The sequence below is a fragment of the Adiantum capillus-veneris genome, chromosome 15, assembly GCF_014529385.1.
Source record: "Adiantum capillus-veneris isolate H3 chromosome 15, ASM1452938v2, whole genome shotgun sequence".
NCBI classification, from domain to species: domain Eukaryota; kingdom Viridiplantae; phylum Streptophyta; class Polypodiopsida; order Polypodiales; family Pteridaceae; genus Adiantum; species Adiantum capillus-veneris.
The window spans coordinates 111,710,575-111,733,394 of NC_140945.1; the positions used below are offsets into that span (position 1 = coordinate 111,710,575).

The 22,820-nt window shown below is 44.3% G+C and overlaps 1 protein-coding gene across 1 annotated transcript in view; it reads left to right on the plus strand.

The window, feature by feature from the left end:
* Window positions 1-1,467: 1,467 nt before the first annotated feature.
* The window catches only part of LOC147441284 (cilia- and flagella-associated protein 45-like), a 53,897-nt gene continuing 32,544 nt past the window's right edge, over window positions 1,468-22,820 (plus strand). Inside the window, exons 1-4 of the mRNA XM_086482963.1 lie at window positions 1,468-1,796; window positions 1,893-1,991; window positions 2,107-2,220; window positions 3,127-3,200. Coding sequence (XP_086339089.1) covers window positions 1,695-1,796; window positions 1,893-1,991; window positions 2,107-2,220; window positions 3,127-3,200 — 389 coding nt within the window. The 5' untranslated portion in view covers window positions 1,468-1,694. The remainder of the gene's footprint in view (window positions 1,797-1,892; window positions 1,992-2,106; window positions 2,221-3,126; window positions 3,201-22,820) is intronic.

Consider the following 22,820-nt stretch of genomic DNA (forward strand, 5'->3'; position numbering starts at 1 on the left):
TCCATTGTCTTTTCTACATGTAAATCCATCGGCTCCACTCCACAAAGATACACCATTGGCAATGAGCATACATGAGCTTTACACATGTGTAAAAGTAACTTTTCATAGTGATCCAACTCTTTCTCATCCATCGAGGTACGATCTTACAAGTGAACTTCCTCCAACTCCCTTAAAATGTATGGCATATCAAAATATTGAGTATCATGTTGCAATGTTTTTGTGTGAGCATTCACATTCCCAAAGACACTAACATCACCTTTGCCTTTTAAATAAGGAATGTCCTCCTCTAAATAAACAAATGGTTGATCTCTATCCATGCAAGCATGAAAGGGGGAATCATGATGAAGAAGGTAGTAATCGGCTACAAAAATGGGTGCTCTTTTTGGAGTCAAAATTTCAGCCATACATAATATTTGTGCTTGTCATATTTTACAATGGAAACAAAATCTTTCAATTCTTTCAGAATCATACATGCTACCCCTCCTTATCGTCTTTGTTGCTTGAGATTCTTTGACCACATCAATGAATGTACATTGTAATTCTTCAATCCATTAATCCTTTGTGTAGCATGCTCCCAAGTTTCAACAAGAAGTACAACATTGCTTTTGTTTATTAGTTCATCTAAGCCAAACCCCGCATTCCATGGGTATCCATTGCAATTCAAAAAGCATACTTTCAACTGTAACCCGGCTTCATAGGTTGCACATTGTTATTTGATCGAGGGACTCGCCTCCTCCTTGGACACGTTTTTTTCATGAGAGATCTCCTTGTTTTTCTTATTCCTCTCCTTAAATGCCTTGTGACACATATTTTATTGCTTAATAGTGCAATCTTCATATACAAAACATTTTATATTCTTCAAATAAATCCATCTATTATCAAAGATATGAGAGAGAGAGAGAGGGAGAGGAAGGAAGGAAGGAAACAACCCTTTATACTAGCATTTTTTACTTTATTCCTAGGTGGTTGATGTGAATCTACGTATGTCCTTGTTTCGCAATGCATCTTATATATTGTAGCCCAACGTTCTCCTTTGCATAACCATTCTGTAGCACGAGAACAACCCTTTATCTCAACATTTTTCTCCTCAAATATGTTTTGCACTAGGTTTTGTGATCGATAGCAGCCAAGACTCGTTACTCCCTCCGACTGTGACAACACGTAACTCACTCTCTCTCTCTCTCTCTCTCTCTCTCTCTCACTCACTTAGGTTCTATGAGAAATAAAAGAAAATTGACTACACTTTAAGTAATAAATACACATGCAATTAGTTTTTAAAAGTTCGTCAATGCCGTGAAATTGGATCATTTTACAGACAGCTACAGAGGTAATCAAACATCACATGTGCGATTTTTTTTTTTCAAAAAATAGTCAATGCACTTTGTACTTTGTTTACTTCAGTGCTAGATGCTTGATGTTTAGGTTTTATAGCAACGCCCACCAAGCAAGACTAGTTCCAATAATGAAGACTTAATTAAAAGCCGTGAAGGTTAATCGAAATACGAACAGGTATGCTGTCTCTCCTCAGAGGTGGCCGACGTCGGCATCTGGAAGTTCTACACGCATGCATGTGTACCTGATCGATTCCAACCACCATTTGCTGGCTTTTTGCCGCCTTTTGTTTCACTGGGCGTCTTCCTCTTCAACGCGGTTGCCAGAAACCAAAGTAGCGACAGCAGGAAGTAATCGGCAACATGACGAAGCAGGAACGATTCCTGAAGCATGGCAACACACGATCCATCCCCAAGCCTGCCACTTTCAAGTTTGATCAGCCCGTTCCTAAGTACATGCTTGCTGTACGTTCTCTTCAACGAGAGAGAGAGAGAGAGAGAGAGAGAGAGAGAGAGAGAGAGAGGCTAATATGGGTTCTCCGTTAATTGTTTCTATGTCAGGAGGCGCAAACAAACCCTAAAGTGTATAATCCCATGAAATCCGCAAAAGAAGACTCCAATACTGTAGTGCTTACGACAGGCGATGTCAGTCGCATCAAGGTATGCGATCTCTGTTCGTCACCTGAGCATGAATATAACAATGTCTTTCATCTACAATAAAGAAAGCAATTTTTGGCTGACTGTGGAGCTCTTTGGTGTCTTGAAAATTGTCCAGCACTCCTCAGTCATTTTGACAGAGGCGGATATAGCCCGCCGACGTAAGGAACAATATGATGAAAGGATGCGAAACTCTGCGATTGCCACTCAACGGAAGGCGATGATGCTGAAGGTCTCAGTCAACAGTAAAATTCTTGTTTATGCCTGAAATTGTGTGAATTGTTGCCTGAACTCTACACGTGTATTATTGTTTTGAGAAAAAAATTGCAGTGGGGGCCAATAGGACCTTGCTGGGGGAGGTTTTTTTTTGAGGGGGGTTTTCAAAGGGGCGTGGGGGTGAGAAGTGGAGGGAAGTGGTGGGAAAAAGGCTGCCACAAGTGGGTGCAATAACGTTGGGTGGTTCCTCATACTTTTTTTTTTTTTGCAATGGATACACTTGTCTTTGGTCAATTCTGATCGTACAATTAAAATATGAAAGATTCGTTGAATTACGTTGGGTGGTTCTTCATACCTTTTTTTGCAATGGATACACTTGTCTTAAGCCAATTCTGGTTTAAACTTTACAATTGAGATTTGAAAGGTGCTGCTGGGTATCGAACCTGCACCCACTCATCCACCTTAAACAGTAGTTATAACCCCGTTGATTATTTCAAACTTTTGTATGGTTCCTCACACTTGCTTTTGCAGTGGATATACTTCTTTTCAAACAATTCTGATCTAAAGCTACATTATAGTGCAAAACTGCTTTGGGTCAATGACTCATCTTAATCACAGTTAAGTAAGGGAATGACATGGCGTTCTTGTAGTTTTCCTTACGTTTGGACTATGGTAGTTTTTTTAATTATATAGTTTTGGAGAGGATCTGTCTAATCTGAAAAGACTGAAATCAAATCATTTTGAATGTTTGTATTTTCTAGAAACTAGGGTTTGTAAATAGATTCAAGTACCGCCCCTATTGCCCCCCAAAGAATTTTGTTTTTTGGTGCTACTGCTATGAGCAGTTTAAACTTGCCTGTTTTTTGCAAAAAAATGAATCATGTTGCGGGACTCTTATTTTTAACACAAACTTCGGTCACAGATGGAAGCAGACAGAAAGAAGAAAGTTGGTGCACTCACAGAGACTGAAAGATTGAGAAAAGAAAAGGATGCTCTGTAAGCAAAAAAATTTTCCTTTTACGAGCAAAACATGGCATTGATTATGAAACTACACGTAGAGCCCATCTAACCAATTCATTTGTAAGTGGTGAAGTTGAATGTTGGTTCTGAAGAGCTTGTGTGATGGGGTAAGTGATGTGACAATAAAAGTGCATGATGCTGGCATGGGTGGGGCAATTGAAATTGTTGTTGTGTAAAAACTTTAACCACTAAGTTAGTGATTATCTCTGAAATCATTACCCCTCGCACATAGAATGCTTTAATTTTTTATTACTGTTATGTTTTTGAACGAAAAATAAATTCCTTATGTTAGGAAAAACGACAAGAGCACATGAAAAGATGTACCACCAACAAAGGGAGAGTCACTTCGTCATTTGTGAATACCACAATCCCTTGCCTCCACTCGTGTAAGTTGTCTAGATGCCTCAAAATTGAAAAGCTCTATATGCCTATTGCATATATTTGACCTTGTATGAAGTAGATAATCTAGACCTCTACTAGCCAAGAGGGATCATCAATTATAGCATCAGGATTTGGGGCCTCGATTGGGGCCTCTATCTAAGACCATGTGGAGATGGCGAGCGTAGATACCATACTATTGCATATCAGTGCAAGTCTTTCGAAAGTGTACTGGGTGACACTATCTCTTATCCTCATGTCAATCTGCCTTTACCTGCCTATCGTATCATGCTCACATGGCTTCATCGACTTCTAGAGCCAAGTTTCTAGTCTTTTAGAGATGTAAGAATAATACCTAGTGCGGGTCGGAAATTGAAAACTAAAGCCAATTTACGAGTTTATAACGTGTAAACCTCACCTATAAAGGGAACTACACCAGCGTTTTGGGCAAGTGAAGGAAGCGCTAGAGGGCAGCAGATGTAACAGACTTGGACACTCCAAGTCAAGAATCTACCACGACACGACAGGACTTCACTTCAAAACAGTTCACAATTTGATTCGACACCGGCCCGGCGGAGTTCCGTGCCAATAGGTATTGGCCCCAAAGACTGGCGCCCCTTTCGGTATTTCTTTTTGTATTAAATCTGTTGCACAAAGTACAAGTGAGTGGTTGGGTCTCATTCTCAGACTCTGCGTCTAGATGCTCTGAGAAGTGGGAGCCCAAACCACACTTATAAAGAGTTACAAGGGATGCCAAAAGTAGAGCCCCAAAAGCTGCCACTTAAAAGCATATAAAAATAAAGCAAAGCTTCCAAAAGCTTCTAAAAATAAAGCTTCTCTTCTTCCAAGCATTGCTAGTAAAATAAAGCAACTCAAAAGCTCTCTCTTTCATGCTTTTGCGTAGGATTCAATTGCTGTTTTTCCCCAGCGCAAAACGCGGAGTTTCGTACAGCATGCCACGTCAGCAGATTTAGCGTGAAATTCGGAAATCTTGCCACATCAGCATTTCAGCGTGATTCTCAGAAATTTGCCTCGTCTCACTGTCATGTCAGCATTTCAGCCAACAGCCACATCATGTGTGTTTCTCCTACCCCAAAAGGCTATGCCACGTCACCGATTTGTGACATACCCCCCTCTTGAAAGCATTGTAATCGCCCTCGATTACACCTGCAAAACAGACAGAGGCCATAAACTGTCTTAGCAAACACTGACTGTTAGTACCGACACACTAGGAACACACATCTAGAACATGTACCAATCGACAGTCACATCACACGACATCACTTGACATCACAAGACATCACATGACAAATCACATTCAAAATTTATTCGGATCTCAGACCATGATCAATCGGCAACGTATTTATCAATCGCATCTAGATCCACTCGGGACCTCATAGATGCCCGATTGACTAATCCTTATTGCAATCACGTCTATCGAGATCGTTCAAACCGAAATGCTGCAGTCATTTCGTCTATTAGTTCCTGCACTTAAACAAGTCAAGAACAAGTCAGTATCGGGAATTCCAGTTCATAAAGTCATACAGGAGAATACTGTCAGCTCACAGTATCCCTGAAACTCAAAGAGACATCAATGACTTTAGTATCAAAAATCGAGGCAATCTGTTGACAAAGGAGCAGAACGACTTCCCTCTTGTGCATACTCGCTGCACCAGATTCCGCCCAAGCTGTTCCATTTAGAATAGACTATGCTAAACCCAAATGCTTCAAGGTAAAGATTCACAATCAGAGGAATATCTGCATAGTCCTCCTCCTCCATTCACCTCGCATCCAATGCGGAGTAGGTCTTGAATTTAACCAAGAACCGTCTTATTACTTTACCTTCTATCTTTCTGTGCCAATATCTGTTCTGGAACGAGTATCTGCTCGTTTTCCTCCACTTCGGGTTGCTTATCCATCATTGAGCACATCGCCTTTTAAAAGGCTTCAAGAGACTCACATGAAAACATTGTGAAGTCTCCAAGTGTCAGGCAGCTTCAGTCTAAAGGAGACATCATTTATCTTTTCGGAAATCTGGAAAGGTCCATAGTATCTCATGCTAAGCTTTAGATAAAGCCGCTCCTTTTCCTTTTTTTCTTTCTCAGGTGTGCCTTTTCAAAATGTAAGAGCACCCAATCGTTCTCCTTCTTCAAATCGGGCCAATCACGGATAATCTCTATCTTGGCCGGGTCCATCTAGACTCCTGCTGCTGAGACAATGTGTCCCAAAAAGTGTATCTCTGGTAGGAAAAAATCACTTTTCTTCGTATTAATCACCAACTTGTGATCTCGTAATGCCTAAAAGAGCCGTAGCAGATGTTCTCTATGTTCTGCCTCATCCTTGGAGAAAACAATGATGTTGTCAAAGAAAGTGCCAACAAATAGTCTATACTCTCGAAAAATCCTGTCCATCATGCGGTTAAATGTCGCAGGAATATTAGTTAGGCCAAAAGGCATCACCAAAAACTCAAATAACCCAAAAGTCGTCCGAAAAGCTGTCTTGTAGACATCTCCCGGCGCGATTCGGATTTGATGATATCCGCTCTTCAAGTCGAGCCTGCTAAAACACGAGGATCCCTGTAGTCGATCAAGAATATCATCGATTCTAGGAATCGGAAATCTGTTCTTGATGGTGATTTTATTGAAAGCTCTATAATCGATGCACATTCTCCAAAATCCGTTTTTCTTCAAAACCAACATTGGAGAGCAGTACTGTGAAGTACTAGGTTGGACAAGACCCTTTTCCAAGAGGTCTTTCACTTGGTTCATAATCTCTTCATTTTGGGCTCGGCTTACACGGTAAAATGGCCGGTTCGGTGGTGTGCTTCCAGGTATTAGATCAATAGTATGATCTTCAGGACGAAAGGGTGGTAACTCGCCTGGCAGGCCCTCTGAAAAGCAATCGGCATGAGTGTGGAGAAAATCTTGGCGTTCTTTATCAAGTTCAGACATATTTGTCCTAACCTCATCATTCAACTCTTTTCAAAAAGATCGAGCAAACAAACAGATTGGATTTCATTAATTTTGAAACGGTCGAAGCCGATACAATAGGGACAGACTCGCCCTTAAGTTTTATATCAAGTACAATGGTTTCGCTCTTCTCTGTAGTCAAAGTCGCTTTTCTCGCCCGATAGTCGACCACGGCGTTGTTCTTGTGGTACCAAGGAATTCCCAAGAGGACATCACAACCTTCCAAAGGCATTATGTAGAAGCCCTCATGCCTCAAATACCCCTGACAATGCTGTTGGGTTAAAGGCCCGTGTGCCCGGCTGCCCGTTGTTCAGCCGCCCATGTACAGCCATTCATTTACTCATTCATAATAACTATACTCACAACTACACATTGTAGTGCGAGTACCGCCCCGCCACACACTGTGTCTATCTCCTTCTTCGTGTTGGCTCTCTGTGTGTGTGCTCTCCGATCCCAACAAGTGGTATCAGAGCTTGGTAGTGAGAGCATTGAGAGCTTCATCATCATTGTTGAGTGTGTTGAAACTTGCTGCTGTTTCATTGCCGTTTTTCGGTTTCGCGCACGCGCGCATTTCCAAAGAGCAGAAGGTTTTTCTGAGCTTGGCATTGGAAGGTTCAGCACTCTGCGAGTATTTTCATCAGGCGTCCTGGGGTTTAACCCCCCTCTCGGAGCCATTCGTGCCATTAGAAATCCCATCCGAGCTACAGACTAGGAGCTACGTTTTTCATCTCTCTTTGGTAGTTTTCTGCTGCCAGAGCTTCCATAGCCATTACAGGTGCCATTGTTGTAGTGTCTTCCACTTACGTGAGCCCACAGCTCATTTGAGAGTGTGTAGCCTCTTCTTGGAGTGGCCTCATACACACAGATAGAGTGGGAGTTTGGCGACATTGTCTTCTTCGACTACAGGTACAGGTGCAGGTACAGGTATAGGTACGGGTACAGGTTACAGGTTACAGGGAGCTTTGGATACAGGTTTCTTCTGTGGTTACAAAACATGTATTTTGACTGTGGGACAGCCATGCATATGGTTGTGGTTTGAGTGGGAGCTTCTACTCTTCTGGGCAGTCTGTTTATGCGTGTTCTTGAGCTACAGGTTTACATCATCTATGTATGTTGATGGATGTGGATATGGCAGTTTGACAGACACTCTTTATGCATGATATTGTGGAGATTTGGTTCACTTATACATAGAGCGGGTTTGCTCTTGCTTGCAGTGTTGCGGTTTGAGTACGGACAAGTACTTGGTTGACAGTAGAGATTGGACTTCGCTGAGCTTGTGCATTGGTTATATGCTCACTTGGATCCATTTATGCTCACGGATTTGTGTAAGCTTGGTCAGCTTATGTCTCTATTGTGGTTATTCAGACATGGAGTATGTTTATGCCTCTATGACAGCTCATTGTTGATGCATTTTGTGGCACAGTTTGCCTAGGCCGGTTGAGTTACAGGTGTCACGGGTTTATGCATTTGTTTGTGGATTTCTACGTACGTTTTTTGACCATATTATGGGCTGATTTATACTCTATGCGTTTGCTCTTTGATTGAGCAGCAGGTGTTGTCAGATTTGCAACACTACTTTGTTGTGGTAGTTTGTTGGTTGGTTACAGGTTTCTCATTGTTGCATTCTTGTTGTAATGGGCACTAAAGAGGACACAGTTTTCAATATTGAGAAGTTGGATGGTGCTAACTTCTCATATTGGAAAGATCAGATTTGGGATGTCTTGGTGCAGAAGAAACAGATTCGACCTCTAAAGTTGCAGGGAGTTAAGCCAGAGAACATGGAGAGGGATGATTGGGAGGAGTTGGATGAGATGTGCAGGTCTACCATTAGGCTTTCCCTTTCAAAGTCTGTTTATTACAATGTGAAAGATGCATAGGGTGGAGCTTATGAGCTATGGCAGCGGATTTGCGATATGTATGATAAGCATTCGGCTGCTTCTATGGTGTATTGGATTAAAAAGCTTATTGATTTGCGAATGGAGGAAGGTGCTTCCATGAATGCGCATTTGAATGAGTTCAATACAATTTTCAGCCAACTTGCTACGCAGGAAATTACGTTTGAGGAAAATGTAAAAGCTATGTTTTTACTTGTCACGTTGCCTGAGTCATGGGACACATTTAGGACAGCCATAAGTAACTCGGTTCCTGCGAATGAGTTGACAAGTACTAATGTGGAGTCTAGTCTTCTCACGGAAGAGATTAATCGAAAGAATAATGCAGGTAATAAGTCTTCTAGTGCAATGGTTGTCAGAGGCAGGACTATGGACAAGTATAAGTCCAACAGGGGTAAATCTAGAAGCAGGTCCCGTGCAGGCACAAGTAAAAAGGATGTGGAATGTTTCCATTGTGGTAGAAAAGGCCATTTCAAAAAGGATTGCTACAAGTGGAAAAGGGAAAATAGAGATGGTAAGAAGAAAGACCATGATGCTAAGGACAAGCCTAAATCCAATGTCAAGATTGAGGAGTTAAATGCAACACAGGGAGAGTGTAGCTCTCAAGATGACCATGTATGTGCTCCGACTAGTGCTACTAGTGAAGAGCTTGGTGATGTGTTGCTTGCATCCTATTTTGATGACGCTTTTCTTCTCACTCATGAGCGTAGTATGCCTATGGATTGGGTCATTGACAGTGGTGCTTCTTTTCACGTTACGCCTCATAGGTCGTGGTTTCATGACTATGATGCTTCGAGCACAGGTATTGTCAGGATTGCCGATGGGCGTTCTATGCAGATTCATGGCATTGGGGATATTCATTTGGCTATGCCAAACTCTACTACGTTTGTCTTGCAGCGTGTGCGTCATGTGCCGGCTCTTGCAAAAAGCTTGATTAGTGTGGGTCAATTGGATTCACTTGGTTTCAATGTATGTTTTGGTGATGGAGGTTGGAAGATCACTAAGGGCAGCCTTGTTTTGGTTAAAGGTGCTAAGAGGAATACGTTGTATTCTCTTTGTGTAGCTAGTGTGGCTGATCACATTGTGGGGATCACTGAGCAACCTCCTGCTTCTTTATGGCATCAGCGTTTGGGGCATATGTCACTAAAAGGTATGAAGTTGTTGGCACGTGCGGATTACATTCCCGTTTCAGATTTTGGTGGTTTTGAGTTTTGTGAGCATTGCCTTTATGGTCGACATGCTCGGTCTTCTCATAAGAAAAGTGTTCCACACAGATCTTTGGAAAAGCTAGCTTTGGTGCATAGTGATGTATGTGGGCCGATGCCCAATGCTTCTCTTGGAGGTGCTATGTACTTTGTTACGTTCATTGATGATGCTAGCAGGAAGGTATGGGCATACCCCATTCGTAAGAAGGATATGGTGTTTGATATATTTAAGCAATGGTTGGCTCTTGTCGAGAACCAATCAGGTTGTAAGTTGAAGTGCTTACGTACGGACAATGGGGGTGAATTTTTGTCTCATGCTTTCACAACATTATGTGTTGAGAAGGGTATACGGCGCGAGCTTAGTGCTCCCTATACACCTCCTCAAAATGGTGTGGCAGAGCGCATGAACAGGACTATACAGGAAAAAGTCCGTAGTATGCTCTCTATGGCTGGTTTGTCAAATGGATTTTGGGCTGAAGCTATTGCCACTTCTGTGCATTTGATAAATCGTTCACCTAGTGTTCCTTTGGGCTTCAAAGTGCCTGAAGAGGTATGGACAGGTTTGCCACCTTCGTATGGTCACCTTCGTGTTTTTGGCTGTGAAGCTTATGTACATGTACCTAAGGCAAAACGCAGCAAATTGGATCCAAAGAGCAAGAGATGTATCTTCTTGGGTTATGGTAGCTCTGGTGAGATGGGTTATCGATTGTGGGATCCTATTGACAGGAAGATTGTGCGCAGCCATGATGATGTTTTTCATGAGGACTCTATGTATAGAGCATCACCGCGAACGGTTGAGGTTCGGCGTGTGATATTTGAGGAGGATGGTCATCGGTATGATGGTCCCATGGCTGCTCGTGGGCAGCCCATTGACCCTCAAGTGGGAGATCAGCCCTTGTTGGGAGATCATGTAGATGTGGGATAGCCAGATCAGCCCTTGTTGGGAGATCATGTAGATGTGGGACAGCCAGATGCACCTCCTGCACAGTCTTTGAGGCGTTCAGAGCGGCGTGCAAGACAGCCTCAACGTTTTGTGCCTTCTATGGATTATGTATTGTTGACTGATTGCGGGGAGCCATCATGTTATGATGAGGCCATGTCTAGTGTTGACAAGCTCAAGTGGGAGCAGGCTATGCAGTCAGAGATGGATTCGTTGATCCAAAATGAAACGTGGGAGCTTACTCCTTTGCCAAAGGGTAAGAAGGCACTACCATGCAAGTGGGTTTACAAGATAAAACTGTGTTCAATGGATGCAAAGCCTAGGTACAAAGCAAGGCTCGTGGCTAAAGAATTCAAGCAACAGAAGGGCATTGATTTTGACGAGATCTTCTCCCCAGTGGTGAAGATGTCTACTTTGCGTATGTTGTTTGCTTTGGTAGCTACAGAAGACATGGAATTGAAGCAAATGGATGTAAAGACAGCTTTCTTACATCCGGACTTGCACGAGGATTTGTACATGGAGCAACCAAGTGGGTTTGTTATTCATGGTTCAAAGAAGATGGTATGCCGGCTTCTTAAGACCTTGTATGGGCTGAAGCAATCATCTCGTGAATGGTATCGTAAGTTTGATGCATTCATGAGTTCATTGGGCTATGTACGCAGTTATGAGGACCCATGCCTCTATACTCGCAAGGCTGCAGATGGTAGTCTTATTGTTTTGGTTTTGTATGTGGATGACATGCTGATCGCAGGGAAGTGTATTTCTGATGTGGATGCCTTGAAACATAGGCTACATGAGACCTTTTCCATGAAGGATCTTGGGGATGCCAGTCATATTTTGGGTATGCGGATCACTCGTGATCGTTCTCGCAAGTTGCTCTTTCTTAGTCAGAAAGAGTACATTGACAGGGTGCTTGAGCGTTTTCATATGGAAGGGGGGAAGGCCATTAGTACCCCGTTGCCTCCATATGTAAAACTCAGCCATGATGACTGCCCTCAGACAGATTTGGAGACTACAGAGATGTCTCAGATTCCCTATGCGTCAGCTGTTGGTTCCTTGATGTATGCCATGGTGGCTACGCGTCCAGATCTTGCTCATGCAGTTCGTGTGGTTAGCAGGTACATGTCTAACCCGGGCAAGAGTCATTGGGATGCAGTGAGAGGTATTCTCAGATACTTGAGAGGGACTTCAGAGTTGTCTCTATGTTATGGTGAGAAGGATATGTCTGTTTGCGGATATACAGATTCAGACTATGCAGGGTCAGTGGACTCGAGGAAGTCTACTAGCGGCTATGTGTTCACAGTTGCAGGTGGACCGGTTTCGTGGGCATCACGTTTACAGCCATGCGTTGCTTTGAGCACTACATAGGCTGAATATATGGCTGCCACTGAAGCTGCCAAGGAGGCCGTATGGCTCTCACGACTAGTGGGAGATCTTGGTATGGCTGGTGATGCTCCGATTCTACATTGTGATAGCCAGAGTGCCATAGCGTTGGCACGGAATCCTGTCTTCCATGCGAAGACAAAGCACATTGAGGTGAGGTATCACTTCATACGAGAGGTGCTAGAGGACAAGCGCATAGAGCTTGTCAAGGTACACACTGACGATAACCCTGCTGATCTACTCACGAAGTCGTTACCCTCACAGCGGTTTGCACACTGTAGATCGTTGATGGGTATGGCTTGACTTCTTTTACTGTACTTTGGCCACTTTAAAGGCACACTGCCTTTAAGTGGGAGATTGTTGGGTTAAAGGCCCGTGTGCCCGGCTGCCCGTTGTTCAGCCACCCATGTACAGCCATTCATTTACTCATTCATAATAACTATACTCACAACTACACATTGTAGTGCGAGTACCGCCCCGCCACACACTGTGTCTATCTCCTTCTTCGTGCTGGCTCTCTGTGTGTGTGCTCTCCGATCCCAACAAATGCAACCGAAGTTTGCCAATGACAGGTGTAATGGCTACGTCCCTATCGGGTGCCGCTAGAACTGCCTCTGCTAGTGGTCCCATCCGATTGGGTGTGATCTCGAGCCGTGGAGCCAATCAGGTGAAATGAAGTTGGCCTTGGCTCCTCCATCAAAGAAGATCAGGGCTTCTTGGTCTTTCACTTTGCCCCATGCTCGGCAAAGTTCTGTACTCTCGTCCATCGTGCTTGGGTCAGTACCCACGCAATCTGGAACCAGTCCTGTTTTCATCTTGCCTTTTCGTCCACGTTCCTCAGTTGCTTTCGAACCCTCTGGCCTGTCTTCATCCTTGTCGTTCTGTTCTTTCGGTGCCTTTTTAGGGCACTTCACGGAGATGTGCCTAGTTTTTCCGCATCCAAAGCACTTCCCCTCTTTGATGTAAAGAGCTCTCTCTCGAGGAGTGAGTTTGGGTCGTGCATCCTTTTCTTTTTTTTTTGGGTTGCTCTTCCTCTTTCTACTTTCATTGTTCGAAGTCTGTTCGGTCCTTTGCGTCATGATTTCATCCGTGGGGTAGGTCAAACTACCTGAGTGAATGGCAAAACCACGTTTCGCATGACTCATCCCACCTTCTTTAAATTCTCGGACTTTCTTGCTTTTATCTTCTAGAAAGTCATACTGGTTGGCTTTATAAAAATTCTTCTTCTTTGCATAAAATCTGCTGTCATTGGAGTCCGAACTATCCGAAGACGAGTCCTCTGTAGAACTGTCCGAAACTGGGCGAGATTTAGACTTCTTTGCCTTTTTCTTGCCCTTTTCGAAGCATTGCTTTTTGCTTCGCTTTTTCCCTTTTCCGTCTTCTTCGCTCGAGTAAGAAGAAGAAGAAGAACTGGGTACTCCTTCAAAGCGCACACGCTTCTTCTGCTTTCTTGCTGAGGCAAATGTAGGTTGACGACCAAATAACCTAGGAAGTCAGTGCCTTTCTTCTGCTTTTTGTTGTGCTTTTCGGCTTTGTTCTGCGCGTCAAAAATCTGGCTAATCCGTGCATCAACCACCTCTTCTAATTCTTGCTCTGTAAACATCCTTGGCGTAGGAGGTTGTTTGAGCGCCGGTTTGAGGGGTGGCTCCCTGGTTTGCCGCCACTGTGAGTGCACCTCGTCGAAGGAGGTCTGAGTGGAAAATTTTGCAAGTTTAGGGTCCCTTCGCAAAATTCATCATCAGCTTTGTCGCATCATCGACCAATCTCCGATGTTCCATCTCTTCAAGCTCCACCTGAGTAGGCCGAGGCGGGTTGTACTCCTTGCGTGAATCTTCTTCGTGATCTCCAGAGGAAGTCGAATGTCCTTTGCTTGAATCCATAAGTGCCGCGTAAAAAGGATCGGATTTTCCAGTAGAAGAGAAATCGGCTACGCTCTGATACCACTGTAATAGACTTGGTGACACTCCAAGTCAAGAATCTACCGCAACACGATAGGAATTCACTTCAAAACAATTCACAATTTGATTCGACACCGGCCCGGCGGAGTTCCGTGCCAAGAGGTATTGGCCCCAAAGACTGGCGCCCCTTTCGGTATTTCTTTTTGTATTAAATCTGTTGCACAAAGTACAAGGGAGTGGTTGGGTCTCACTCTCAGACTCTGCGTCCAGATGCTCTGAGAAGTGGGAGCCCAAACCACACTTATAAAGAGTTACAAGGGATGCCAAAAGCAGAGCCCCAAAAGCTGCCAATTTAAAGCATATAAAAATAAAGCAAAGCTTCCAAAAGCTTCTAAAAATAAAGCTTCTCTTCTTCCAAGCATTGCTAGTAAAATAAAGCAACTCGAAAGCTCTCTCTCTCATGCTTTTGCGTAGGATTCAACTGCTGTTTTTCCCCAGCGCAAAATGTGGAATTCCGTACAGCATGGCATGTCAGCACATTTAGCGTGAAATTCAAAAATCCTGTCACATCAGCATTTCAGCGTGATTCTCGGAAATCTGCCTCGTCACTGCCATGTCAGCATTTCAGCCAGCAGCCACGTCACCGGTTTGTGACAGCAGATCAGCTTCAGCATTTTGCAGATCCAGATCAGCTTCAGCGTTTTTGTAGCCATCAGCTTACGTTTTCAGATTTCAGCCCTAGCGCTATTCCCTTTCTTGTAAATTGCATTTTCAGTTTTCAGCCCTCCCATCAACCGGAACTGTGCGAGATCCACGAGCGCTATCCTCTCAAATGCAGTCCGATAATTTGGCAGCCCATTGAGCCTCTCCTCGGCCATTCCCTCGAGGGTCGCCGGCATTGAGTGCTCCCATTGTTGTCTACCATTGGCATCGTCGAGATCTTCATTTTCAGCCATTCATTCCTTTCACATCGTGAACGCAATTCAGCCCTAGATCTACCCCTTGGTGGCCATCCGCAATCCCACTTCGAGAAGGATCCAAAGGTGCATCAAATCAGCCCCGGAGGTTCCTCGTCTTGAAGAGTTACTGCAGTAGAGTGTGCACTTGAGGTACTACATGTGTGTATTTTCCATTCATGCAATCTAAAGCAAATACCACATTGGCAACGGTGTGTGGGGCTCTTGAGAGTGTTGGTTAGGACCCCGTCGGGTGTCATTCTCCTTTCTTCTCTCTTCCTCTCCTTCTACACATCTCTACCGCTCTCTTGTTCCCTCTCTTCAGGGAAAGTAAGAGGAGCCATCATTCAAGCTCAAAGCAATAACTAATGCAAGGAAAAGAAGTAAAAGATTTGTGGAAGTGTAAAACCTAGATTTTCACCATTTCAATGCCGCTCCACCTGACATTGGTATTAGAGCTTTTAGATTTTACACCAATCCATTAATCTTTGGATTTTTTTCTCTTGAGCGTTTGAGTGTGTTGTAGCATTTTGCCCAAGGACACTTCTCTTAGTCAAGACAACTATCTAGTCGAAGCCCAAGAGGGGCCTCTATCTTTGAGGAGTTCCTTGGCGGTTTCATGAGACATCATATAGAGGACTTGCCATGGTTCGTGGGCATTCCAAAGGACATATCAATCCTTATCTCCCAATCTTCCCACGTAAGGGCAGCATAGGCTCGTCGGTAACCTTCGTGGACATTGGCTTTGCATATCGAGCCATTCGCTCTACAATTATCCATCCGGTTTGCAGTTTGGTTCACATCATTATTCTAGAACGAACGTGGTAATACGTTCGGTTCAAGTTCTTGTATAGACTTCTCCTCAGTAACAAAGATACTATTACGGGGGGGGGGGGGAACAACCCATCTTCTGGTCCCCATGTAAGGTGCAACGGAAGTGAAAGTTGAACTTTGCTCAAGATGAGTGCTCCGAATTGTGCTCAAGGTTCCTTTTACTTACGGACGGGAGAGCCTTCCGTTCCTTTAATGAGAGAGTGCAAGTGATCACAAACAAAGTGGATAAACACTGTGAATGAAGGTGTTGAGACTGAGATATAGAGAGAGAAGAATACGACACCAGGAAGTTGTCAAACCCTCCTCCAAGGGCCCCACTCTCGATGGCGAGAGCGGTCTATGCTATTGATTGCACAATCTGGTACAAGATGCTGATGCAAAAATCTAAGTGATGCTATGTTGAGGACGACGGTGGTACCGACGATGACGAGACTAGGGCTGAAATCTGAATGCTTGGACATGCTTTGCGAATCTACAACTGTCGACGATGACGGGGCTGATCTGCTGCCATAAAACACTGTCCTTGCTGTCCTTTAAACGCTGGTCTTGCTGTCTTGAAACGTTACTTTGCTGTCTTTGAAAAACGTTGGTCATGCTGGTCTAAAAACGCTGGTCATGCTGTTAAAAACGTTTGAAGTGCTGGCCTTTAATGCTGCAGAAGATGGCTGAATCTGCTGGTCTTGCTTGCTGAAAAACTCCCGGAGATCTTGGCTAAAAACGCAAGTGCACCTATGCTGAAAACGTCGAGGGGTCTTTGGTCTTGGTTCTTGTTGAGAAGATGCTCCAGAGGGCTTGTTGCACGGGGTGCCCGTGCTCTCCTTCGTGCTTTTGCCAGAAATGCTAGCGCTAGGTTTTCCTTATATATTGCTTTAGTCATTTTGCCCTACCCAGTTCCCAACAAAAGTCACTTAAAAATAATAAGTGAAAAATGTCAAAAATAGGGAAAATAGGTTTAATGCACTGGAAAATGCTCCTGATAGATTCTGATAGTAATGTTGATGATCATGCTGTGTGCAACCAGAGGATATGCATCTAATTTAAGTGTTTGGACGTGCACGGTCTGCGAACAGACTCACAAAAGTGCCAGATCACTTCCTATTCTAGACTGACTTGACTGAACTGAACCGTGGTCATGCTGTAGCTTGTCCACGGTTGGATGTGTCACGTGACACCCCCTCCTTTTCAAAGTGAGGTATTGGTACCGAATTGTATGGCGTTGAGGGAGATCGCCAATAGCATCCAGAATCCTGGAAAGGACTCTTCGTCGACGCACTCTGATGCGTGGGTCATGCGATACTTGAACTTTTTAAAGGTCTGCAATGCTTGCTTCTTTGGACCGCGCCAAAAGCGAGACAATTTTCTCGGCCTCCTTCAATGCTTCAACTTCGTCTATAGTCATGCTTCTACCTTCTTCGAGGCTGAAAATTCCTGAAACAACTTCCAGCACAAAAACATGAACATACCCATTCCATGTAAAGTGACTGGAAAAATACTATTCCTTTGAAAAAACTGTGCATGCAATGCAAATGAATAAAGTGACGGAGTGCCAAACCACTCATCAAACACACGCAAACAATGAAATCGACACTTGTCTTTCTGATATAAATCTATCAACTGTGGCAAATCACAATGGAAATGCCGATGCTTGATGCTCAATCTTTCTTGTGCTCTTCCGGAAACTGTGTCATGCCAAGGAAGAGACATGGAATGTGAATTCCTTGGGTACAAACATTTCATCTTTTCATGAGTAATCCGCATACATCCGTGCTCATTCATGAGTGAATCGTGTTCAATGTACAATATGGCATGCCTATGAAAAGGGATATCATAAAGACGTTGACTAAAATACAGGAAAGCATCAGGAATGAAACACTGGAGCAATGCGTACTGACTAATCATGCGGATAAACAATACTTCCTGTGGGGGTTCTTTGGACCTAGGCTCGAGAGCCAAGATCGGTTCTTCGTGATTGATCGAATCTTCCTGTGGGGGTTGTGTGGACCTCGACTCGAGAGCCAAGATCTGTTCTTCGTGATTGATCGAATCTGCAATGAGGTTAGCTTCACTAGAGAAAGTATCAACTAACACATCATCCTTGTGATTAATCACATCATCTTTATGCAAATCATCATGCTTTTGAGAAATCACATCTTGATCATCATGCAAATCATCATGCTTGTCCTTATCATCCAAATCATCATGCTCATCATTATCATGCAATTCATCATGCTTATCATCATGCAAATCTTGTGTGTCATGCTTTGGAGAAGAAGAGACTGAGAGTCTCCTTTTCCCGAATCTCTTGCATCTGTGCCTGCACTTGAGAAAAGAATCGGAACAAGGCGTCTTTCCTTTCGTTGTGCTCATGCTCTATGGCTGCCATTCTTTCTTCGGCAGCCAAGTGTGCTTATTTACGCTCACGCCCAATAGCTGTCTTTCTTTCTTCACGTTCTAACTTCCTGTCCATAAACAACTGCTTCAACTCCTCCATAGGAGTTAGTGCAATCCTTGGTGTTGCTAATTGGACTATTTTCTTATTTTTAATGATTAAATCTCTTTTTTAGGATATTTTATTATGTGCACTAAGAACTGTTAAAAAGATTGTAGCTATAGGAACTGCCATCAAGAACGGACAACTCTGATGTGTCATTTGATGGGTGACGGTAAACATCGCGGAGTTTCCGTAAGTTCGGTGGAAAGGGCCGGGTTACGAGTGCCTCTGATGCGTCACATGATGGGTGACGGGTGCATCAGTAAGGGGGCATCCCGTAGGCTAAGGAGGAAATCCGAACTGAGTAAGAAAATACGCGTAAGAATGCAAGCACAAGAATAAAGATGGGTTCAATGAAGCTTTTTACGAAAAGCAGGAACAATCGCGGGAAGGCAGACGCTTTCCCGCGAGGAATCTATGTTTGCATTGCATTCGTGCATGTGGTTGCATCCAGGGACGCCTGGGAAGTGTTGTGAAATGCATTGGTTTTAACTTATAAGGTTTTATTGAGTTTTTGGGCAGGTTCAGACCAATTTTAAAATATGCCGGTCGCCCACTTAATAAGTGGGCAGCCACTTAGAAGATAAAGCAACAAAACCAACCAGCGAATTCTCTCTCCCTATTTCGGGTAGAACAACGCAAAAAAAAAAAAAAAGGCCGCGATCTCTACGCGAGCAGCTATTCGTGCCGTGGCCAGGGAGCTATAATAGCACCACATGCCCTCACTCAAAGGGGGTACCAACGTCAGCAAGAGAAGACTCTGCCGCCGCAAGAGATCGCGAGACTACGAAGCACGGAAGTCGCTTTTTCCCGCGCAAGAGCGACAGGTATCTATTGTGGATTCGCCATACGAATTGTTGTCGCGTGTTTGTGTGGTTTGTTTTGCAGGAATCTCCCGTCTTACAGGAGGGCCCTTCACGGGAAGTACGGCTTCACGCCTAAGTCCCTTACGGGAAAGTACGGCTTCACGCCTAAGTCCCTTACGAGAAAGTACGGCTTCGCGCCTAAGTCCCTTACGGGAAGGAACGGCCTTGTGCCCAAGCCCTTCACGGGGAAGCACGACCTTCGGGTCTAAGATTACAGAACGGAGGGGTTTCCTCGGGTTCTCGTGCTTGTATAAGAATTCTCCCTGAATAAAAGAATACTCTTAAGGGGGGGGGGGGGGGGGGGGGGACCAGCCCATCTTCTGGTCCCCAATACTGTGTCGATCTTCTCCCTTCTCTCATGTTTTCAAAGAATTATAATTTTCAGATTTTCAAGTGCTCGTGTACGCTCCCGTTTTGTGACAGTGGTATCAGAGCTCGGACTCCTCTCTTTCTCTGCAAAGAAGGACGATTCCGGGAAGAACGGGAAGAACCATGTCGAGCCAAGGGAGAAGCGTTGAAGAGGAGCTTCAACAAGTGCAAGCTCAGCTTGCGGAGTTGCAACAAATTTTACTGTTGCCGGACGTCCAAAAGCTTTTGGGCGGAATGAAGAAAACGAATGGAACTGATGCAGCCAAGCATCCCGACAACACTGTTGGCGTGAGACCACAGGAGGCAAGAGAAGAAGCACGTGCCGAGGTGCACAAAGGATCTTCGGATCGGAATGAGCAGCCTACTTCAAGGAAAGGCCAGGAAAAAGCGCTCTCTCTGCTAGACGAGAGCAAGGACGTCTCTATCTCATCTCCATCTTACTCTCCTGATTATACTTCTACTTCTCGATCATCTCGTCAGAAGAAGGAAGCAGCTACTCCCGCCACTACCATGCATCAACCTAAAGATAAGCCTCGATTCAAGAAGCAAGGTCGCAAGTCTCAACATCGCATGAGAGTCTTCAAATCAGGCGACAAGGACATCAAGTTCGAAACCTACAACGGACGGAGAGACATCTCCAAAGCACTGTCCTTCATCAGACAGTTTGAAGTCGCCTTTACCAATGGGCACTTCACAGAAAAATCCAAATTACGCCATGTGGGGATGCACCTCAAGGAAACGGCAAGTAATTGGTGGTTAGCCAAGATTCTGGAAGGTTCTCAGGCCAGAACTTGGGAGAGCTTTAAATCTGAATTTTATGAACAATTTCTTCCGCCTGACTTCGAGCAGGACATACGGAAGGAATGGGATTGGCTTGCCTAGAAGGAACATGAAAGAGTAACGACTTATGTGGACAAGTATTGGTCGGTTCTTTTGAAGGTCACTCCCTTCATGAAGATTGCCGACGAGGAAAAGAAAAGAAAATTCGAAGCGGGTCTCCAACCGCAGCTTCGAAAGAGTATGAAGGTGTATCCGCATGATACTCTTCAAAGGATGATGGAGTCAGCAATCATTGCTGAGGATTTGCACTCAACTGGGACGCCCAGAAAGATGGAGCATAGCTCTTACCGTGCAAGACAAAGAGGGGTCTACGATGACCAAGGGGGCCAAGGAAGAAAACGTCCTCCATCTAGAGACGATGATCATTCTAAGAAGCTAGAGGGGACTGGCAAGGGAACTAAGTACCTTTCTCCTACTCAACTTCAAACTTTCAGAGAGGAAGGAAGATGCTTCTACTGTGGCGAGAAAGGACATATGAAACTGGACTGCCCGCTAAAGCAGCAACGGCAAGAGCAAGCCTCTACGAGGCAAGAGAAAGCAAGGAAGGAACCCGCACCACCAAGCTCGAACTCCATTCCAGATGTTCAAGGAAACACAGAAATGGAGAAAGGGAAGCGTCAGCTTCTAAAGGGCTTGGGGTCTTTGAACAAACAGCGAGTACTGATTCTTTATGATCCAGGATCCACGGATAACTTCATCTCCCTGGATACTGCGGAACGTTTGTGCCTCACACCGGCTCAGCTTGGCACACCGGTTACATTCGGATCGGCATTCGAGGGGTTGACAACCAATGCAACTCCCGTGTAAGGACAACTCAATCTTCGGATTGGCGAGTACAAGGACCGCGAATCATTTTTGATGGCACCCATCGAGGGATGTGATATCATCTTGGGTATGCCATGGCACTTTCACATGACACCTATTCCCGATTATGTGGAAAAGACCCTCACTTTTGATCATGGGGGTAAGAAAATAAAGATTCAAGCTGATGCAGGAGATTGGCAGTTCCCAATTGTCAGCCATATCTCCATTAAGAAAGAAATGAAGAAGTGTGTTTCTGCTTACTTGATTTTTGCAAAGGATAAAACTAGTAGGGACTCTCTCTCTAGTCGGGAAATTAAGCGTCTTCAATTTATTGAAAAGTACAAGGATTGTTTCACGGAAACACTTCCTGATGAACTCCCTCCGGTACGCCCGGAAGATCACCGCATAGATCTCATACCGGGTAGCTCGCCTCCCAATCAACCCCCTTATCGGGTAAGTCTTGTTCAGCAAGAGGAAATTTTGAAGCAAGTCAACGAGCTTCTAGAGAAAGGGTTAGTACGGCCAAGTGCTTCACCCTACTGCTCTCCAGTTCTAGTGGTGGAGAAGAAAGATGGCACGTTTCGAATGTGCATAGACTATCAGTCTTTAAACAAGATCACAATCAAGAATCGCTTTCCTATCCCTCGGATTGATGATATACTTGATAAGTTGCAGGGTGCAAGTGTCTTTAGTCGCATAGACTTAAAGAGTGGGTATCATCAGATACGGATCGCCCTTGAGGATGTCCATAAGACTGCTTTCCGCACAACCTTTGGACTATATGAATTTTTGGTAATGCCTTTCGGCTTGACAAATGCTCCTGCGACGTTCAATCGCATGATGGACCGCATTTTCAGCCCGTATCGAGCTTTTACGGGAGTATTCTTTGACGACATACTCATCTTCTCTAAGTCAGAAGAGGAACATCGGAAGCACTTGGACTTAGTGTTTCAAGAATTGCGAAAGCATGAGTTGCATGTGAATGCAAAGAAGAGCGAGTTCTTTCTCTCTGAGATACACTATCTCGGCCATATAGTCTCCCACAATAAAGTGAGTATGGATCCTGCCAAGATCCGAGTGGTAGAAGATTGGCCTATTCCCACTACGGTACATGATGTACGTAGCTTTTTGGGATTATGTTCATATTATCGAAGGTTTGTCCGAGGATTTGCTCATGTAGCAGGACCACTTCATGATTTGACAAAGAAGAAGATTCCTTTCAGATGGGGATCGAGACAACAAGGAGCTTTTGATCGGCTCAAGTACTTGCTAAGCCATGGGCCTAATTTTGATAGTGTCTAACTTAAGAAAACCATTTGAGGTTCACTGCGATGCTTCAGGCGATTGCATCGGAGCAGTGTTAAACCAAGAAGGCCATGCAGTGGCCTACGAAAATAGACGGCTTAAGGATGCAGAGTTGCATGCATCAATCTACGAAAAGGAACTCACGGCTGTGATTCACGCCTTATCCAACTGGAAGCACTATCTTCTAGGAGCGGATTTTGTGATCAAGATTGATCACCAGAGTTTGCGGTATTTTCTTACGCAAAGGAAACTATCTGAGAAGCAGATGAGGTGGGCAAACTTTTTGACTATGTTTCACTTCCAAATCCTTCACACGGCTGGGAGTAAGAATGTAGTCGCAGACGCACTGTCTAGGCGGCCAAGGGTGAACGCTATCACTTCGGTGTATCACCAAGAATTAGAAGCACTACCGGATTTGTATCCGAATGATCCAGACTTCTCCAGAATTTGGGGAAAGCTACATCGG